A 20,544-nucleotide genomic window follows, 5' to 3' on the forward strand; every position below is an offset into this window, starting at 1 on the left:
CTCAGATGCTAAGAGACTTGGTCAAGGTCACACATCTAGTGAGTGACTCCAGAGCCCCCGTTCTTCCCCCGGAACCTCTGCTGCCTGCTCACCCCCCTCAATATGCCTTACAAAGCCATGACTGGCCAAGGGTAGGTGGCCCTCCGCTGGCCTGCATGTGCCTGTCTGAGGAGGGTGTCAGGCTGGGGGCTGGTTTGGAGTGGATTCTAGAAAAAAGAGGCCCACGAGCTGGAAGATGTCAGATTGTGGGAAGAATGACTGAGTTGGGCTCTAACCCAGGCCACAAGCCCCACCTCCCTCCCCCTGGGGCTCCGTTTTCTGGAACAAAGTGGCTCTGTGGCTGTCTCCCTGCCGATGGTGAGACCCTCCAAGGCAGGCACAGGTCTTCTCTCCCCTCGCATCAACCCCACCATTACCACCCATACTTCTTTACATCTCATCCTCTCTCTTTGCTTGTCTATTAGATTTCCATCTCCTGCAAAAATCTGTTACACTGACCACCAGGAAGAGGTTAGTGTGAATGACAAGGGGGAAATGAACTGACCCCCTCCCAGTATCTCACATAAAAACACAGCAGTGCACATGGTTCTTCTCCAGAGAGGGGTCATGGCGACTGGTTCCGCCCATTGGCAGGGCCACTTCTTGTTCAGCAGCATGAGTGGCTAGTCCAGATAAGAATGCTAATTTATTTCTATGTCACTACTTGCAAAAAATGGTGTCTGTACCCCATAATGTGGTGTGCCAGCTGTGAGTGTGAATTCATTTAACTAACAACACTGTGTCCATCCAGGGTTAAAAGCTGCATTAGGGATGGAGACAGGTCATCATCACTACTTATCAGTAAATGAAGAGCTGGGAGGATTTCATGGAAGAAACTTGATCTAGGTCTTGAACACAGAGGGGGACTTAACTAATTAAGAGAAGAGGGCGTTCGTGGGAGGGGAGCAGCATGAGCAGAGGTGGTATGTGGCATGCTTAGAGACCAAGGAGGTGACCAGCCTGATGCCAGAGGCTTGGCATAGGGAAGGGTGGCAGGTTCTACTGGAAGAGGTGGGAGCATTTAGAGTCATGGGTGCCAGGCTTTGGGACCCAGGCTTGCAGGTTATTGGAACTGAAGCAAATGTGCCTTGATGTATATCCTCCCACTGCCCTGGAGCAATTTATACTGCAGGAAACCTCTGTCTCCTGGTGGGGGGTACAGCTTGGGGGCCCTGGGGACTGAAAAGCAGCAGTGCTCACGCCAGGCTCTTTAGCTATCCAGCCAGAAGCCCTGATCCCAAGACATCAGGGTTTCTTTTCAAACCATTAGAACACTTGTGGGGCTTTAAAACATGTTTGGGCCCTTCGGCAGTTCTGGTTCAGTAGGCCCGGCATGAGACCTGACGTCTGAATTTCCAGAGTAGCTTTGGTGACTCTGCTCTGTCTGGAGTGACAACCGCCACACCAGAGTGGTTGCTCCTTGAGGATAGGGATGCCCCGCCCTGGGCTGGCCAGGAGCAAGGGATCAGGGGACCGTGAGTGATGGATGGATGGATGGATGGAAGGATGGATTAACGGATGGATTATAAACCAGTTGAAGCTAAAGGAATGAGGGCTCAGGGGTGGAGTGGTTTGGAACTCAGAAATGTGTCATTTTCCCCTAAGAAGGTTTACTTCTCCCTTAGGAAAATTTTAAAGCACTTCCATTTTTCAGTGACACGGTTGCTTTGAACCAGCCGAAATTGTATAATAAACAAATGAAACATATGAGCACACACTGGCTTTTCTCAAGTTAATACCACATTTCGTTTCCAGCCAAGAGAAAGCACTTGAGTTTGGTGGTGAGAGACCAAACCTTTGAGAGCCAGGACCCAGAGAGCTGAATGGGTCCAAAGCCACTGGGTAACCTTGGTAAACTGAGACTCAAGGTGAGGGTGCCTGCCCCAAGATCACGTGATTTGCGGAGAAGCAGGTCTAGGACCCAGGCCTTTGACTCTGACTTCAGGATTTTAAGTTAAATAACTTGCTCAAGGTCACACAGCAAGGAAATGGCAGGGCCAGGATGGGAACCCAGGTCTGTCTGACTCCAGGGTCTACTCAAGGGCCTCTGCCTTGGAGGCATTTCAGTTCTGAGTAAGAGGCAACACCCTGGCAGTAAGTAAGGTCAACAATAAAGGATGATTGGGACTTCCCTGGTGGTGCAGTGGTTAAGAATCCGCCTGCCAATGCAGGGCACATGGGTTTGAGCCCTGGGCCGGGAAGATCTCACATACCACGGAGCAACTAAGCCCGTGTGCTACAACTACTGAGCCTTGCGCTCTAGAGCCTGCGAGCCACAACTACTGAAGCCCACACACCTAGAGCCCGTGCTCCGCAACAAGAGAAGCCACGGCAATGAGAAGCCCACGCACCGCAACGAAGAGTAGCCCCCGCTCGTCGCAATTAGAGAAAGCCCGCGCGCAGCAACAAAGACCCAATACAGCCAAAAATAAATAAACAAATAAACAAAAAACACAATAAAGGATGATCAAGCTGCCTAACCATATTGCAATACAACTGGGAAAAAGGGAAACAACAAAAAAGAGTCCTGTGCTTCCTGCATCGACACGCTTACTTGGCTGTCGTGTAATTATTTATTTTCTCATCAGTCTCCCAGGGCAGGGTCATGTACCAGAAAGCACAGTGCATGATTGCTGAATTCATGAATCCACTGGGCAAGTATTAATGAGCACCTATGATGAGCCAGGCATTTGGTGTGAAGGCCAGAGTGGAACCTTAACAGAGTACTGTATCTGCCTTCACAGAGTTTACAGTCCAGTGGAAGATAAACAAGTTAACAATTGAATCCATATAGAATAACGGTACAAAAGTAAGTGCTGTGCAGGAAAAGGAAGCGGGCATGGTGGGGGAGAGTGAAGGTGGGGGTGAAGGGGGACAGGTTGGGAGGGGCTTTCTAAGGAGGTCACATGGAAGTTGAGATCTAAAGGATGAGGAAGGGGAAGACGTGTAAAGCATTGAGGAAGCGTGCTCCAGGCAGAAGGGACAGCATGTGTGGAGACCCTGAGACAGGGGAAGGGTTTGGTCTGCTTAGGAAACTAAGAGGTCAGGGGACCGGAGTGAATTAGGCATGACATGAAGTGAGGCACAGGCAGGGAGGATCCTGCAGGGCCTCCAAGGTGACGTTAAGGATGCAAGGGTTTATTCTAAATGCCATGGGAGCCACTGAAGGGTTTTAGGTGAATGAATGGCATGGCCCGCTTGGCTTTTCACAAGATCATTCTGGCCACCAGGTGGAGAACAGATGGGAGGGGAACAAAAACCAGAGCCAGGAGACCAGTGAGGTCATTGTGGAGTCTGCCCAGTGGTAGGGATGACGCTGGGTTCTAGTTGGGGGGAAGAATCAGCTGGAGTCGCTGATGGAAGAGCTGGGGGTGGGGGAAGAGAATAAATATGGAGGCTTGAATAACTGGGTAGATGGAACTGCCGCTTACTGACAAGCAGAAAACAGAAGGAACTGGTTTGCGGGTAAAATCTCAAGTTGGTTACGTTAAACTGAAATCCTTGTGAGATATCAGTGGCAATGTCAGGTAGGTAGTTTGAGTGGCACTCAGAGGGGAGGTTGGGGAGGGAGATCTATATTTGGAAGGGCTGGACTTGTAGGTGGTATGTTAAAGCCCTGAGGACAGATGAGAAAAGGCCTGAGAAACTACAATGGTTCAGAGGTTGAGTAGAGAGAGAGAAACTCGGCTGGTGGGGCAGGGAGCAGACAAAGCCGGAGAGTGTAAGGCCATAGGGAGGAGTGTTTCAAGAGGGAAGGAGTGACCAACTGCTGTATCAACTGTTGTGGACAGGTCACGCAGAACAAGAACTCGGAGTGTCCTTTGGGTCTAGCAATATGGAGCCTACCGGTGACCTTGACAGATTCCCTGACTCAGTGAATGACTCAAAAGATGCATGAAGAGGAGACAACTACAGAAGTGGGTTGAGGAGTCAGGGAAAGCTTCTGGAGGGAGGTGGCCTTTCAGCAGAGCCTTGAAGGCTGAGTCCTGAGAGACCCAACTGCTGCCTGCACAAAGCCGAACTGAGCTTAACAAGGCCCCCTGGGGGCAGCAGAAAGCACCATTACCTGGCCTCCCGGGCCGGGGGGAGCATTATCTCCACCACCCTAGAGGGAAAGGGTTAGGGTTCTCAGCAGGGAGGCTGAGAAGGCTGACGACACTGTCCCAGGGGATAGAGCCCACTACGTCCCCCAGGACTCAGAGGCTTGTCCACTTCCCTCCCTGCGCACAAGTCCTGGGAAGTGAGGATTCCAAACCCATGGTCTCAGAGCAAAGGGCTCTTAGACACCATCTGGAGCCGCCAACTCATTACACATCTGGAAAATCTGAGACCTAGAGAGGACCAGGGGCTTGTCCAAGGTCACCAGCACACCAGTGGTAGAGACCAGGTGACCTCCAAGGATTTGCTCTGGTCCCACTCTAGTGGGTAAAGACTGAATTCTTTTTTTTGTGTGTGGTACGCAGGCCTCTCACTGTTGTGGCCTCTCCCATTGCGGAGCACAGGCTCCAGACGCGCAGGCCCAGCGGCCATAGCTCATGGGCCCAGGCGCTCCATGGCACATTGGATCCCCCCGGACCGGGGCATGAACCCGTGTCCCCTGCATCGGCAGGCGGACTCCCAACCACTGAGCCACCAGGGAAGCCCCAAGACTGAATTCTTTAGCCTGGCATTCAAGGTCTTTCATGATCAAGCAAGAACCCATCCTCCAACTTCATCTCCCACCTGTCTGCCCTGTGATCAGTCCCTGAACGTTTAGCAAATAGATAGCCTCCTACAGTCCTCGCAGCAACCTTTTGGAGTAGGTGTCACTATTATCATTTTACAGATGAGGAAACGGAGGCTCAGAGAAGTCTGACCTGTCCAAGGTTCCACAGCCAGTACAGCACACAGTTGAGCCAGGATATCATCTTGTGATCATCTCCAAGGTCATCTTTTCCCCCATGTCTTGCTGCATTCACCACAAAGAGCCTCTCCCTGGGAACAGTGCGTGAACTCCCTGGCCCCGAGCTACCCTGGAGTCAGGTCACGTCCTAGGACTCCAAATCACTTACTCAAGTCACTCAAATGTCCACTGAATGGGACTGAAACAACTGGTGTCACTGAATGACCCAGACTCCAGCGCCTGTGCCACAGTCTACGCCCCATGAAGCCCCCAGGGTCACACCACCCAGAGCCTGCAGTCCAGCCACCCACAGCAGGAGGAGGGCACCTACAGAATCCGTACAGAATCCTCCTCCTGCAACCCCACCACAGACCTCCCAGCCAAACACCCGCCCCTCACCTGGAGACCACCAGTGGTAGGATCAGCATCTTCAACATCCTCATCAAGAGCTCTCCCGGAAACTGGAAGTAACTAATTTCCTGAAAACACAGCAGGAGCTGGGGTTATAGCAGGTAGTACAGACGTCACAGTTGCTTTACAATCTTCAAAGCACCATTTCATCTGTATTCTCCTGTCTGGCCCATGGACAGCAAAGTCCGTGGAGAAAACACTGGCTTTGGAGCCAAGCAGACTTGGATTCTAACCTTGGCCCCCTAGAAGTAGCTGTGGCCTTAAGCAAGTTCCTCGGCCTCTCTGAGTTTTTCTCGTCTGTAACATGAGGGTAATAACCACTTCATAGGGCCACTGGGAGGCTTAAATGAGAGGATGCACATAAAGCACTTGGCAGAGGGTCTGGATGAGAGTAAATGGTCAGTAATAACAGTAGATAACAGCTCTTCCCCACCTTTTCACCATTCACCTGCCTAGCCTTGCTACAAATCGGTCTCATGTAACAGATGATAAGTGGCGAGAGGGCAGGGCTGCCTACTGTTCACACATTCATTCAGCCCATACTTTGGCAGGCATTGTACTGGGCACCCACGAGTGAATAAGGCACAGTTCCTGCACTGGAGGAATTGTCAGTCTACTTTATGAAAAGACTGACTCGTAAACAGCATTTTTGAGTCAGTTTCCCTACTGTACTGGGTTCCCTCGCCCCACACTTTCGTAAATTCTTACCCCACCCTTGAAGCAGGGCTCACATTTGAAATGCTGAGAGAGAGAGAATCGGATTGGTTGGTGAGACACCACTCTCAATATTAAAGGGCCCTCACTGGGCGGAGTTCCTGCGTCGGGCTTCCTCATAGGCTGCTGGTTCCAGCCTATCTGCCGGCCCTTGGATTAGTGCACCAAGTCCTTGCGCAGTCAGCTGTCGCCAGAGTAACCGGTCACATGACAGGAACCTAACAGCAGAAGAGGAAGGTACGCCAAAGCCCAGTTAAGTTTGAATTTTGGATAAACAACAAATATTGGTTCTTTACTTATACTAAAAATTATTTGTTTATGCGAAATGCAAATTTAACTGGATGTGCTCTTTAAAAATTTTTACATTTAACTTAGTTCAATTTTGCTATTTCTGGCAATGCTAGCTTGAGTCCACTTTCCTCAGAGGGTAAGCTTCTGGGTGAGGCCAGTACGTGGACTTTCAAACACCATCTGACTTAAATTTTTGTACTTGTAACTTTTTTTTTTTTAAACACAAAACCAAACATAACCCTTGGTTACTGGCCTGATGCTTTGAAAAGTCACAAATTATAGAATGTTGGTGCTGAGAAGGGGTTTTACAGATCTCTTAGTTCAGCTGACAACTCATTTTATAGATGAGGGAGCTGAGCCAGGAGAGGGAGGTGATTTGCCCGCAGAGTGATTTAGTGACAGTGCAGGACCAGAAAACAGGCCTCCTAGTCCACTTCTACTACCATTTCCAACACACCAGAAAATCAACTTTTAAAAATTTACCCATCTGTCTTTTGAATTAATTTTAATCCATGTGTATATTCTTTAATTTAGATAGCACTATAATGATAAAAAGGCAGCCGTTCCTCACCCATCTCTATGCTTAACCCCAACTTCCTAGGAGTGACGACCCCCAACTCCTCCAGCTGTTTTTCCTTTAGTATTGTTATTTGTAAATAATATGGTTATAAAGCTATTTCCAGATATATCTTTTTGACATCTATTAACTTCCCTGCCATGACAGATGAGGACTTAGTTCCTACTCCTTTTTTCCTCCTACCATTTCACCATTATATCAATTTTTGATTAAACTAATTGTCAAGGTTTAAAATATTTTGATCACAAAATATTGCTCGCTGTTGAGCCAACCATGCCTCCTTTCTGTACAACCTTCAGTTTTTCCCTGAAGTTAAGAACTGACTGATTTTTCATTTACCTTGTTTTCTGTGAGCCACTCGTTAATTTCTTCCAAGTGCTTTAACGTTGCTTTTTAAATGTCTAACAATAGTATTTTCTATATACTCAAATACATAGGTCCGTTTCTAGGCCCCTGGGACCACAGTGCAAGAGCTCTCCATCCTCTTGTTCCAGGTTGGACAGATTGCTCTCTAGGCCCAGTGGTTGTCATGGGTCTCTTCTTCGCTGTCATTCTGGGACTTTTCCCATATCGGAACCCTTCTTTCCTGGATCCCTTGCCTTCTTGGCTTACTTCTTTGTTTTGCTGGAATATCTCCTTTGGTACCTTCCTAGTAAGCATGAATGGGAGAGAAACTTCTGAGTCTTACATAGTAAAAATGTTTTTATTCTAGCTTTAACTCTGATAATAGATTGGCTATATATAAGACTCTTAGTTTAAAGAATTTCCCCTCCAAATTTCAAAGGTGTTTCCTCTTTGTCTTCTAGATTCCAGTGTTGCTTAAGATGTTGGGAGCCAATCTTACTTCCTATTCTTTACATCAGACCCAGTTTATTCCCTCAGAACCATTTAAGGCTCACCTATCTATCTCCAGTTTTTCTGTACTTTTCATGATGACGTACCATGGTATGAGATTTTCTCCTTTCTTTTTAAAACATTCATAGTGCTGTGCATACCTTTTACTTCAGAGAAATGTTCTTGTTTTCTCTGTGAAATTTTTCTCTCCATTTTTTTCTGTTAGCTCTCTTTAAAACTCTTATTAGTAAGTTGAATGTTAGACATCCTAATTTTCTTATAATTTTCCTATTTTTAGCTCATTTTGTTTTACTTTCTGGGAGATTTCTGCAGCTTTATCCCAGCTATTGATATTTTTATCTTGGCTCATCTATTTTTAATTTCCCAAAGTTCTTTCTTTTTCTCGAATTGTTTCTTCTTTTTGCACCCTGTTCTACTTTATGGTCACTGTACCTTCTCTCATATCTTCAAACAACTTGAGGAAAGGTTTTAAAAGTTTTCTTCTACTCCCTGCATTGCCTCTGCTTCATTAGAGACCTACTGTTCTGTTCGTTTGGTCTCTGTCTTCCATATTAGCAGCTTTGACTTCGGCTTCTGCTTGTGTATAAGTGTGACACACTAAACTTCTGTGTGCATGAGTGGAACTTGTCAACTGATGGCTCCTCAAGGAAGGCTAACAGGTGAAGATGTAGCTTTTTCACTGGGGGGAGGGTGGAATGGGGAGGATTCCCCTTCACAGCAGAATTTGGAGATCTTTCCTCTGAGGCTTCAGTGAAAGAAGTCCCTTCCTGCCTCTGGCTGTGTGTGGGGTGGGAGGTGGGGGGATGGGGCTGTGCCTAAGCCCAGCTGACAGCAGACTTAGGGGGACCCCACGTTCAAGATGCAGATGTCCACTAATTCACCTGAAGCGTGTGCCTCACCACCTCCCCTCCCCCAACACTTACAAGTGGGCCTAACATCCCTAAGTCAAGCTGCTCTGGCTCCTTGGGACAGGCAGGGGGATAGAGATAGTGGATGAGGGATCCTCTGATTACATGAACTGTAAGGGACCTAGGGGTCGAACTGGTCCAGTTACAAAATTCTAACCAACATCCCTGATTTCAGCTGCGTGCTTAACCCTTGCCTCCTGCAGTGCCTTGCACTTTCAGGTCCAGAGCCCTTCTGGAGTTCTCCAAGACAAACTCAGGTGGTATCTGCTGTCATTCTGCTTCTACAGACACAAGATTTCAGCTTTCTGTGCTCTACTAAATAAGATCATTCAACTCTATCCACTTCCCATCCAGGAATTATTGTAATTCCTCGACTTCTTTTCTCAGTTGTCTCCATTTGTATTGTCTTTGTTCTTGGGAGTTTATATTTTTAAACAATTCCATTACTGCAATTTTAGTGGTATCCCAGGAAGGAAAGAAAAATGGGTACAATTATAAATTCATCATGGTTTAACTGGAACTCTCAAAATGATCTATATTTTTAAATGAGATACTCATTTCCAAAGATAAATCTTGTGATTTTGTAAGTTCTTTTCACAAATAGGACATTCTACCATTTTGCATATTGTTTATGATTTTTGCCTTGTTGCATAAGCTTACAAAACAAGTAGGGTTTGGTTTCTGAGTCACAGGCAGAGATCAAATAAACAACTCCTGGATTTCAAAATAAGATGCTGAGAAAGCCAATTCCTGACAAGTAATTGTTCTAAGGCTCCACATCCTTCCTTCAATTTATCTGGCAGGTTAATCCAGACCAGAACGCGTTAGCGCTTCCAAACAGATGGGGAAGGCAGCTTTGGCAAAGGAGGCGCCAGATGAGTTTGGCTTTTAAGAATAGGCATTCCAATTTGTTTTCACAGAATAATCTTCCTGCAAGAAATATATTTTAGTTGCTGAGGAAAATTAAAGAAAGTGGCTTGCAAATTGTTTGTGCCATTGCCAATTTAATTCAGGCATTAGTTGAGGGTTCTCTCTGTGACACCGAGCTAGGCTCACCTTTTGGTTCAAGAAAGCCCATGTGATAGTCAGCAAGTCAAAGGCTGATGGGAGAAATAGACTTTGAACAAACAGCTCTGAAGCAAGACCTCCAGCACCTGGGTTCCAGTGGAGGGATGAGCATGGGGTGAGTGTGGGAGGAGAGTGGGCAGATGTGGGCAGGTCTGGAAGAATTTTCATAAGATACGGGATCTATGAGGCGGTTCTTGACGTAGGTAGGACTTGGACAGGTGGGTAAGGGAGGGAGGAGTAAAGTAACACTCACTAAGCACCCGCTGTGTCCAGGCACTGATGACTCCTTGATTACTCCTCACAGCAATTCTAGCAGACATATAGTCCCACCCTCCTCCATTTTACAGATAACGAAACTGAGCCCCAGAAAGGAGACAAGAGTTGGCCTAGGGCCACACAGCCATTCACTAGTAGAGTCCAAGTTCACGGTTCCTCTGACTCCAGAGTCTATGCTTCTCCCTAAATAACTGACAGCACCTTAACAGTGTAACCATAATAATAGCGGGCTCGATTCCCAGAGAGGCGTGTTTTCCTTTTAATGGAAGATGAAATCTGATACCTCGAGCCCCAGTTGTAGAGAACATATTAGGTATCACTGAACTGCAGGAAGAGGAATATTATGAAACAAGGAATCTTCCAGGAGCCCATTGACAAAAACTTTCCTTGACCGAACTTTAGACCGGCCATTCTGAGCCCTCTTTTCAACTAAGCCTCATCCTTTCTTTGTCCTGCTTCACCCATGTGTAGCAAAAACCCTGCTAAGTCAATTTAGTGAGAATCCCCCCAACTCTGCCTTCAACAAAGATCTTGTTAGTGGGTTTAGCAAGACTCCCCTTCCCCTATCCTTGATGTCTCCCCTTAGTAATTTTCTAGTCACTGACCTCCTCACTATGCTCATTGGCAGTAAATCCCCAGCTGCAGTTGCCGTATTTGAGTTGCTCCTGGTCACTCGCCCCTGTCGCCATAGTCTTAACACCCATCACAGTAGTCCTGAATAAAGTCCTGTTAGAAAAGTTTTGCCTTCGACAGCATGAGTGTCCCTCAGTCTCCCGCATGAGATGAGTGCTAAGTGAGAAGAGGGCCCTTCCCCAGGCAAGGCACCGTCACCCTTGCAGTTACACAGGCCAGAACCCTGGGGGCCTGCATTGCCTCCCTGTCCCCCCAACCCCACATCCAATCAGCCACCACATCCTGAAGCTATCTCTTTGGGAAACAGTTCTCAGATCTGCCCTGCTCATCCCCACTGTCATGTCTCACCCCTCACCTGGCCCCCTGCCCGTTCCGCCACTACCCCATCCTCCACTCAGCACCAGAGGGATGTCTCCAAGCTCAGGTCTGACCATATCACTGCTCAAAGCTTCTCGTGGTTGCCCCAAGCCCTTGCTCGGTGGTGGGATCTAGAAGCCTGATGGCCCCTGTGCTCTAGCCCCTGCCTCACAGCGTATGTTCCGGCTGCTGTGAACAGCTTGCTCCACCTGCACCCCCCAGCCCCCCGCAAACCTTTCATGCCCCTTTGCCTTGCTTCTGCTGTTACCTCTGCCTAGAATGCCCATTCCGGCTCTCTGCCCATGAGCTGCTTTAGGAGGTATTCTCTGATGCCTGCTTTGCATGCTTATAGGATCCCATTCTTCCTTCCCCTACAGCTCTTAGCCTGTGGTTATTCCAACAAGGCATCCTTCCCTATCTTTCACCTGGAGATGCTGGTGTGAAGCCACTTCCTCTCTCACTCTAGTCCTGCAATGCGTTTATCACACCCATTTTACAGAGGAGAAAACTGGGACCCAGAGAGGCAAAGTGACCCACTGTCATGTCATCAGGGAGCCACGGAGTGGGAATGTGACCCCCAGATTCCTCAGGCCCACCCAGCCCTCCGAGATGGGGACCCTTGATGCCCCTCACGGCTGACCTGTGGTGAGAGGTGCCGGGTCCTCAGGAAGAAGCCGAGGAGGCAGCCCACGGTGACAGAGAGCACAGACAGGATGAGCAGTCCATTCCGCCTGCACACATCCCGCCCTCGTGCCAGGATGGCACCCAGCACCATGGCAAGCCCAGCCTGCTGGCCCGGGGCACAGCACCATTCCATGCACGGGAGGCCAGCCCGGGCACAGGGTCCTGGCTGGGGGCTCTGGCTCCTCAGCCGGCAGGTGGTCAGGGTTGCTAAGCGCTAGCTGCCAGCCCCATGGCCATGGCCTGTGTAGTTGCCCCAGAGGGAGGCCACAATCCTATTACTAGATGCATCATTAGGAGCCAGGGAGCAGATTAGAGCCTGGGAAATTAGAGCAGGCCACGTGGTTGGGGGCTCAGACCTCAAAGCCAAGTGCTCCTTTTAGAAAGGGGAGGGGACAGGGGACTGGTGGGAGGAAGAAGAGAAACATTTGTTTGGTTGGTTTGATTTTTACCTCCACTTCATTCCAGAAAGCATTGAAGGCAAGGCAATAACTGGCAATAATAAATAACAATAAACTAGCAATAATAAATAACTAGCAATGCTAGCAATCGTCAGCATTAAGCATTTACTGTACACCACGTGCTGTTCTAGACACACATTACTTGTATTAGCACATTTAATCCTAGCACTAAACCCAAGAAGTAAGTACTATAAGTATCATTTTACAGATGAGGAAACTGAGGTAAAGAGAGGTCAGGAAACGAGCAGGTTGTGTGGGAGTCCTGTTCCAGTTGCGTGACCTGTGTGAACCATTGGGAATCATCTCAACAACCCCAGGGTTCCAACCTTCATTTTACTGAAAGTAAAATGAGATTGAGACCCCAGGAGCCAGAGTCCCTTGGCCATGGGACTCTGGCCAGAGCTAGCAAGTAGCAGAGTGCAAATCAGGCCTACGTTGTTTGGTTCCCACCACGTGTACAGGTGGATGGGTTCAAAGGTGCTTCCCAATATTGTGGGGAATGTAGGATTTGAGTCCAGTGGACCCGAGTTCAAACTTGGGCTGTGTTACCCGTTGTGAGGTATGTCCTTCAGGGCTGCTTTAAGCCTAAAGCTGGGAACCCTGTAGGTTCTCAGGGCTTATTATTTTTAGAGATGACAGTGTCCAGGGGACCTACATTCAAGTCCCAGCTCTGCCACTTACTAGCTGTGTGATCCTGGACCAGCCATTTAAGAGCACACTGCCTCAGTTTCCCCAACCAAGCAGACATAATAATAGCATCTACTTTGTTAGGGCTGGTGCGACATTCCATCCAGAGAACATTTGTGAAAGCAGGAATGAACTGCAACATGCCAAGCAGGGAAATGGCTGTTAGGTCACCATCTATATTTAGCGTTTTTTTTTTTTTTTTTTTTAATGATTCGGAATACTGTGGATTATTTATTTATTTATTTATTTATTTTTGCTGTGTTGGGTCTTCGTTTCTATACGAGGGCTTTCTCTAGTTGTGACAAGCGGGGGCCACTCTTCATTGCGGTGCACGGGCCTCTCACTATTGCAGCCTCTCTTGTTGCGGAGCACAAGCTCCAGACGTGCAGGCTCAATAGTTGTAGCTCACGGGCCTAGTCGCTCCGCAGCACGTGGGATCCTCCCAGACCAGGGCTCGAACCCATGTCCCCTGCATTGGCAGGCAGATTCTCAACCACTGCGCCACCAGGGAAGCCCCTATATTTAGCGTTTTTAGATAAAGGTGTTTTCTTGTTTGTGTTTTTGGGGGGGTTGTTTGTTTGTTTTGTTTTGTTTTTTGCTATTTCTTGTGGCCTGGCCTGCCCTTTAAAGCCAGAGGGAATTAACTCTCGTCTATTTCACCAGGAGTCTGTAATCTCATTAGGGGCAGTCAGATGACAGCAGGGAGCTCTGTCTGTGGGTCTGTGGTGGGCAGTGTGTGCACAAGGCTGCCTCCCCTGACAAAGGGGACAGGGCCAAGAAAGTGCCAGTGGTCTTGGTGGAGGGGACTGCAGTGCAGGCCCTGAAGCCATGGGCAGAGCCCCGGACTGGGAGGGGACCCTCAGATTCTGGTCTCAACCAGCTCTGTGACCTTGCCCTCTCTGGACCTCAGTCTTGCCCTCCTTAGAATGAGAGAAACAGCCTAGGTGCTTTCTAAGGATCCCTTGGTTCAACGAGCCAACCTTCCAAATCCCCTGCTCTTTGCCAGTAGCTTTGTGGGTGTGGGGATGGATATAGGCTCTGAGAGTGATTTTTTTCCTTCCAACTCTGACTCTTAAAAGCAAGAATCTACTGATGCACCTTCAACTCCAACAAATGCCTCATTTTCCGGTTGACCGGGTGGGTTAGCTGCTGTCTAAAAGAGAAAATATTCTGAGTAGATATTTGGATTTGCACTTCGATCAATGTTCACACCTGGCCTTTAGTGAGTTTGGCTTTTGCATTTCAAGTCCAAGACTCTGGACCCCATGGTGCCCTCACAACTGTCCCTGCCTGCCTCCTGTCCCTCACACTCTGACATGACCACCTCCCCCGGCTGCAGGCCTTTCCTTCCGTTGCTCCCACTGTCCTCAACAGGGGAAGTTACAATTCATTCAAGCAAATGTTCTTATAGCACCATCTCATGTCATCCCTCCTGGGTACTGGGGAGATAGCAAGACTATTGAGGTGCTCTAGGAAAGGACTAATTCACACCAAAGTGTAAGTGCCTGATAACAGCATACTAAGGATATTTGCAAATCAAATAGAAAGCTCCTGGATAAGAACCCTTGAATAGCTCCCCATTGCCCACAGAATCAATTGTCTTGCAATGTTACCAGATGTGCAAAAATTTTTCCATAATTAAAAACAAGTCAGGAAAAGTTGGATGAAACAAAGTTAAGCCCATTCTTTACTCCAGGAAGCTCAAAATCAGACTGCTCAAGTTCATATCTTAGCTCTACCACTTACCAGCTGTGTGACCTTTACCCCCCTATAAAATTTCTTAACCTCTCTATAAAATAGGAATGATACAACAGGACCTAGATCATAGGGTTGTGAGGTGGGTCAAATTCGGTGATGCCTGCCTGGTGCCTTGCAGACACTCACAGGTAGTTACTATTAGTTTTAGCAAAACCTTTACAAAACTCACATATGTCGGAGGAAGTCACGTGGGGGACACAGAAACCCAGCCCTCTTCTGGAGCTGAGAGTTCCATGGGTCTAGTGTTTGGGGAATACATACTGGAACACTGCCGCCCCCAGGATGAAGTCCCTGGCTCTGGGGTCCTCAGGAGCTTTGCTCACCTCTCCAGCACACCAACTGTTCCTGCCCGGCATCATACCTTGAGTTCCTATAATACCAAACAACTTTGAGTTCCTTGAGTCCTGCATCTTCTCTCAGGCCTCCACACCTATGCGCATGCTATTTCCTCTGCCTGGAAGGTTTTTGTCTCTAAAGTCACAGGTCAAATGCCCCATCTTCCCTGAAACCTTCGCTGACCTCCCCAGATACACACCCCCTCCCTCCCCTCCCACTAACTCAAGCCCTTCCTCAGTCACCACTGGGGATTAACCCCAGTTCCCCCCCACCTTTTTTTTTGGCCACACCACGTGGCTTGTGGGATCTCGGTTCCCTGACCAGGGATTGAACCCGGGCCACAGCAGTGAAAGCCCGGAGTCCTAACCATTAGGCCACCAGGAAACTACCCCCAGTTCCCTTTTAAGTGGCTCTGACAAGGAAGTAAAAATCTGTGAGAATAAAATTAAGTCTCTGTTATCGTGTTATTTGGAAACACCTTGATGGATCATCCTCAAAGTTAGAGGGGAGCCCGGGGGAGCCCCAAGGGGCAAAGAGTTGCCCTCCAGAGCAGCTGAAACTGATGGGCAGCAGGAAGCCCAGGAGATGCTTCTTGGGATATTTGAGCTGCACTGATTAAGATACTATGGACAGAGAAGATAAACAGTGTTGTCAAAAAAGAGCCCCAAATCACAAAGCTGCCCCACTCTGCAGGAGTGAGTTTGCAGTCGGGCTGTTTCTCACCATGGCAACCCTGTGCAGGATGTGCCACGGTAGACAGCTGCAGGGTCAGTTTATTTGCTAATTATTAATGATTCTCCAGGGTCAGCAGAGGGGCCAACTCAGCCCAGGAAGGTGGGTGGAGGAAGGCTTCTCGGAGGAGGGGTCATTTAGTCAGAGACCTGAACGAGCCAGGAGTTAACCTGGGGCTGGGGGGCAGGCGCTGGTCAAGGGGGAGGCAAGAGGAGAGCTTGTTCCAAAGAGGGGCCCAGGCTGGAGATACAAGAGCTGCTTCTGGGAACCCTCAACCCAGTGGGCTGGAGCGGCCAGCAGGCCTGGGGCCTCACTTCTTCCACCATGTATCAAAGTGACTTTAGGTTGAGCTCTCTGAGCTCCCAGCTGGGTTTATGGTGTTGACAGCTCTGGGTTTGTTGGCTGCTTTTCAGAGACATACCAGAGGCGCCTTCATCTCCTCCCTGACACGTCTCCCAGCTCATTGTAGGCTGGGCCCTTCTCGGAAGGTTTTCTGTGGACAGCTAACCCAGCTGGGTGTGGATTCCTGTGAGCGTTAGTCACCGAGGGGCTGTCCGACCTCCGCTGAGGCTGGTCCTTTCCTGTGTTTGCCTCAGGATGGGGTAAAGTGACATTCCTGTGACAGTCGCCTTCCTTCTTCCATTTCCAGCCCCCTGTCCGGATTCTTCATCTATAGAAATGGCCTCGAGCACCCACGAAACCACTCAGTTGCTGTTTGTTGAGCACCTATCATGTGTCAGGCTCTGCCAAAGAGCCTCGCACCAGAGGGAACCAGTGAGTGATTCAGCCCCTCCATAGGCACTGCTGAATCCAGTCAAGTGTTGAGGTACAGGGGAACGGCACAAGTTCTGGTTCTGTTCAGTCCAATACAGTAGCACTACTTAAAATGAAATTAATGAAAAATAAAGTTTAAAATTCAGATCTCTGAGATGAGATGTCCCAGCTCAAGCAATAAGGCAGAAAAAAGGGGCAAATTCCTCCTTCCTCTGTCTTTTTGTTCTATACCAGCCCTCAACAGATTGGAGGAGGGCCACACACACTGGGGAAGCCCATCTACTTTCCTCTGTCTGCTGACCCAAATGCTAATTTCAGCCAGAAACACTCTCACAGACACACTCAGAAATAATGCTTAACCAGATATCTGGGCATCCGCTGATCCAGTCAAGTTGACACATAAAATTAACTATTGCAGTCCTTGAAAAGAGCTTCTGGTCACCTGGTATATGTAGACTTTGACAAGGACAGCTTGTGCCAAACCAATGTTGTCATCACTTGAGCCATTGAATCAAATAAATGGACTGCTAGCCACACCTACATAAACTTGGGACTTGTTCAAGCACGCACACTTAAACTTGCTTCAGTAGAGTTTTCTTCACTGAAAACAACACCAATCAATTTGTAATGTGATTAAAATGTTACGATAACAAGGAGAATATATGTCCTGACATAAAAAAAAATTAAAAATAATAAACAACCCAGCTTGAACAGTAAGAGGAAAAAAAAAGAATTTAGAGGTGGTGATAGCAGAGCATTAAACCAAGCATGGGGCCCTTCTGATGCCTATGAAACCAGTCCTGTTTACAAGACTGGCTGGTGAGGCTTTCAAGAACCCAAGGGCAAGAGGAGAACTGAGCTGCAGAGACCTTCTGAACTAGGTGCTCAATTGTTACAGAATTCTCTCTCTCACCCGCTCTCCTTTCTGCCTGCCTGATCCATTCATTCATTTTTCCTTCAACACAGGTTTACTGACACCTGGTGTAGGATGGTGATTAAGAGCACGGACTCTGGAACCACATGACTGGTATTTGAATCCTGGTTCCTAGACCAATGATCTGTGTGACTTTAGGCAAGTTACCCTGTGTCTCAGTTTTCCCATATGGAATATGGTGATAATATTATTCTATCTTATAGGGTTGTTATGTGGATTAAATGAATTACATGTGTGAAGCACTTAGGACAGTTGTCTGATCATAATAAGCACTATATATATGTTCCTATTATTATCATTATTACTATGTTCCAGGCATATTCTAGGGATACGGCAATGAACAGAAATAGTCAACAATCTCTGCTCTCATAGGACTTACGTTTTGGTGGTGATATTTGTGCTACATTATTCTTTCTCTAATGGAGAAAATGGAGCATTTCCACTACTGCTCTGGTCCAGGTGGAGGAAACATGGCTACCAGAGCTCCCTTTCACTCCAAGTCCAAAATTCCCAGGGAAGGTTCTGATTGGCCCAGCTTGGACCAGTCATCTGTGGCTAGTAGGGGCAGGGGGCAGGGTCACATTGTTTAAAATTGCTACTTTCATGGAAACCCTGTAGATGTATGTGGTAGCAATTAGAAAAGTGGACTGAATAGACACAGCAAAGTAGTACATTATCCTAGTCGTTCAGCTCTTGGCTTTCTTTTCTTTCTTGTATAAAATGCCTAACATCTTATCCCCTGTAACGCTGCTCCAGAACTTAGGATCAGCTGCTCATCTTTCATCATTGCTCTGCCTTCTCTGATGCCTACCTCTGCCCTTTATGGCAGCAGGCACCTGGGGCCCCACCCACAGTGGGCTCAGAACAGACTGCAGGCCACCGTCTGGTCCAGGTGATTTCTTACTCCTCAGCCCATTGTTTCTCACTTGTTTGGGCCCACAAGGCCACCAACTTAGTGAACCAGCATTCAACACCCAGGCTTAAAGACCACAAGGAGCCCTAGACATTCTGGAACATCCTCTGAGGCCCAAAGAGAGAAAGGAACCTGGGCAAGGTCACTGGAAACTAGGTGTCAGGTCAGGAACAGAATTGGGGTCTTCCTCTCCCTACTCTTCCGTCTTCCCTAAACCTGGGAACACTCCTCAAAGAATCGTTCTGCTGTTGGCTGTTATTTTGCAGCCTCTGTCTCCTTTATGGTCTAGACTTTGCTTCCACCTCCTAACTTGCATGGCAGTAACTGTATGGACCCTCTTCTGGGACAAGCCCCCTCCCCTCCCTCTGCCCACTGATTCCTGTACAACCTGTGTCCAGGCTCTTGCTACCGCTGCCTCTGGCGGTCAGATGCTCTTTTCCTTTGGGAAGGTGCTGAGGTCAGTGGTTGCTGAATGGGAGAGGTAGGGCAGGGGACACAGGACAGCTGTCTGCAGAGCCACAGTGGTCAGTGACTGGGAAAAGACTTGGGGAGTTGGGACCACGGATGTTAGGGAATCAGATTAAGAAATTGAACAGGGAATGGATTCAGCCTTAGTTTCTGATGAAAGCTGCGGTGAGAGTAGGCCAATGCACAGAGGCTCAGGACAGAGGGTGAACAAGTCAGGGGAAGGGCAAAGATTTAGGTTCCTGTTCCAGTATTGAGGAATGCTTTCAGGGAAGTCATTCGACCTCTCAGAGCCTTAGCTTTCTCAGCTCAAAGATGACTCCTTGCTTCATGAGGCTGCAATGGGGCTGTGAGAGAGGCAAACACAGTGGTGGGGAAGAGGGCTTTGGTGTCAGAGAGACCTGAATGTAAACCCAGCCCCACCATTAACTAGCCTTGTGACTTTTTAGCATGTTGCCTCACTGCTCTGAATCTGTATTTCCTCATCTATGAAATGAGGATATTAATTATACATAACTCACAGGGCTTGGAGAAGTTTCAATAGACTCTTACATGAATAATAATTAATACAGAGCTTGGCACGTACTAACTGCTCAGTAAATGGTTGCAAGATATAGAGACCCCAATGAAGAAAACTTAAACTTAAAAGAGCAATTTATTCAAAAGCTCTTGAACTTTCCCTCCTTCCCACCACATCCCCATTTCACAATTGCTCAGCATTTTAGAACCTGACAACCACATATATCTAAGAATGGAATAGGCTACCTCTGAAGGTAGTAAATTCCTTGTTCCCAGAGAAAAACAAAAAAAGCTAGGAGATGTCTTGGAGGGCACATGGCAGAAGGGATTCAAGAAACTAATGGGATAGGGGTGAGGGGAGGACGGCACTGGGCTACAGCCCTCAGCGATCTTTTCCAGACCCTCTCCCTCACAGAGTCCACCCCACCCCAGATGTAGATGTGGGTGGTGACCGCTGAAAACTCTTATCTGGGCAACACTAAGGCAAATCCTGCTGAGAACTGGCCACCAGGAAAGTCCACTATAAACGGGTCTCTCCACATCATCACACATACCTGTGTTTGGATTTTCCCTTCGTAGAGACGGGGGCTGGTCCTACGAGAGGAAATGGCTCAGGTGGCTGGCTAGTGGACTCCTTCAGTCACAGCCTGGCCAAAGAGGGGTCTGCAGTGATCACAGAGAATCTCCAGGCCAGAGATGAGACTTCATGGGTGCAGCGATGAGGAGTTCAGGGAAGCAGTTCACAAACCTGCCCTCCTGGGCCTTCTCAGACAGCCAGACCAGACACTAGACCTGGGCACAACTGCAGACTGGTTATCTGATCAAGTGATTCTCCTCTCTGGGAGGAAGGGGTGCAGCACAGTCCCCTGAGGGGCATGGTGCAACATCTGAAGGAGGTTTGGCTTTCAAAAGCATGCCCAATACCACAATTTCATTTTGGAAAATAAACACAAATCCCCTTTTCTTTTACTCCATGAGCCACAGAGTAAAGCTCAACAAAAACTTCTTGGCTAGTGGTACTGTTTCTACCTAACCCCGCCGGCCAAGAAAATTCCCAAAATGCTAGGGGAGAGAGAATGTTCCCCTGGAAGGTCCACATCATAATCTCTGGGGAGTATGAAACTTTTCTATTCTTCCAAAGAGAGTATGTGTTCAAAAGACTACAAAATGTTAGAAGTGAGCTGGTTCTGGGTTGTAATTAAATCTTATCTTTTCTTATTAAGTCCAGGACTCTTTAATGCATTGATTGATTGAATGATTGTGATGTGGCACT

At 48.0% G+C, this 20,544-nt stretch overlaps 1 protein-coding gene across 2 annotated transcripts in view; it reads right to left on the reverse strand.

Moving 5' to 3' along the window:
* The window catches only part of SLC1A7 (solute carrier family 1 member 7), a 47,234-nt gene extending 35,433 nt beyond the window's left edge, over positions 1–11,801 (reverse strand). For both annotated transcript variants that reach the window (XM_060083610.1, XM_060083601.1), the window contains exons 1-2: positions 11,652–11,801; positions 5,321–5,400 (exon numbers count right to left, since the gene is read on the reverse strand). In XM_060083610.1, the coding sequence (XP_059939593.1) occupies positions 5,321–5,400; positions 11,652–11,786 (215 nt within the window). In that variant the 5' untranslated portion in view covers positions 11,787–11,801. The remainder of the gene's footprint in view (positions 1–5,320; positions 5,401–11,651) is intronic.
* Positions 11,802–20,544: the final 8,743 nt, after the last annotated feature.

Source organism: Mesoplodon densirostris, chromosome 2 (genome assembly GCF_025265405.1).
Source record: "Mesoplodon densirostris isolate mMesDen1 chromosome 2, mMesDen1 primary haplotype, whole genome shotgun sequence".
Lineage (NCBI taxonomy): Eukaryota > Metazoa > Chordata > Mammalia > Artiodactyla > Ziphiidae > Mesoplodon > Mesoplodon densirostris.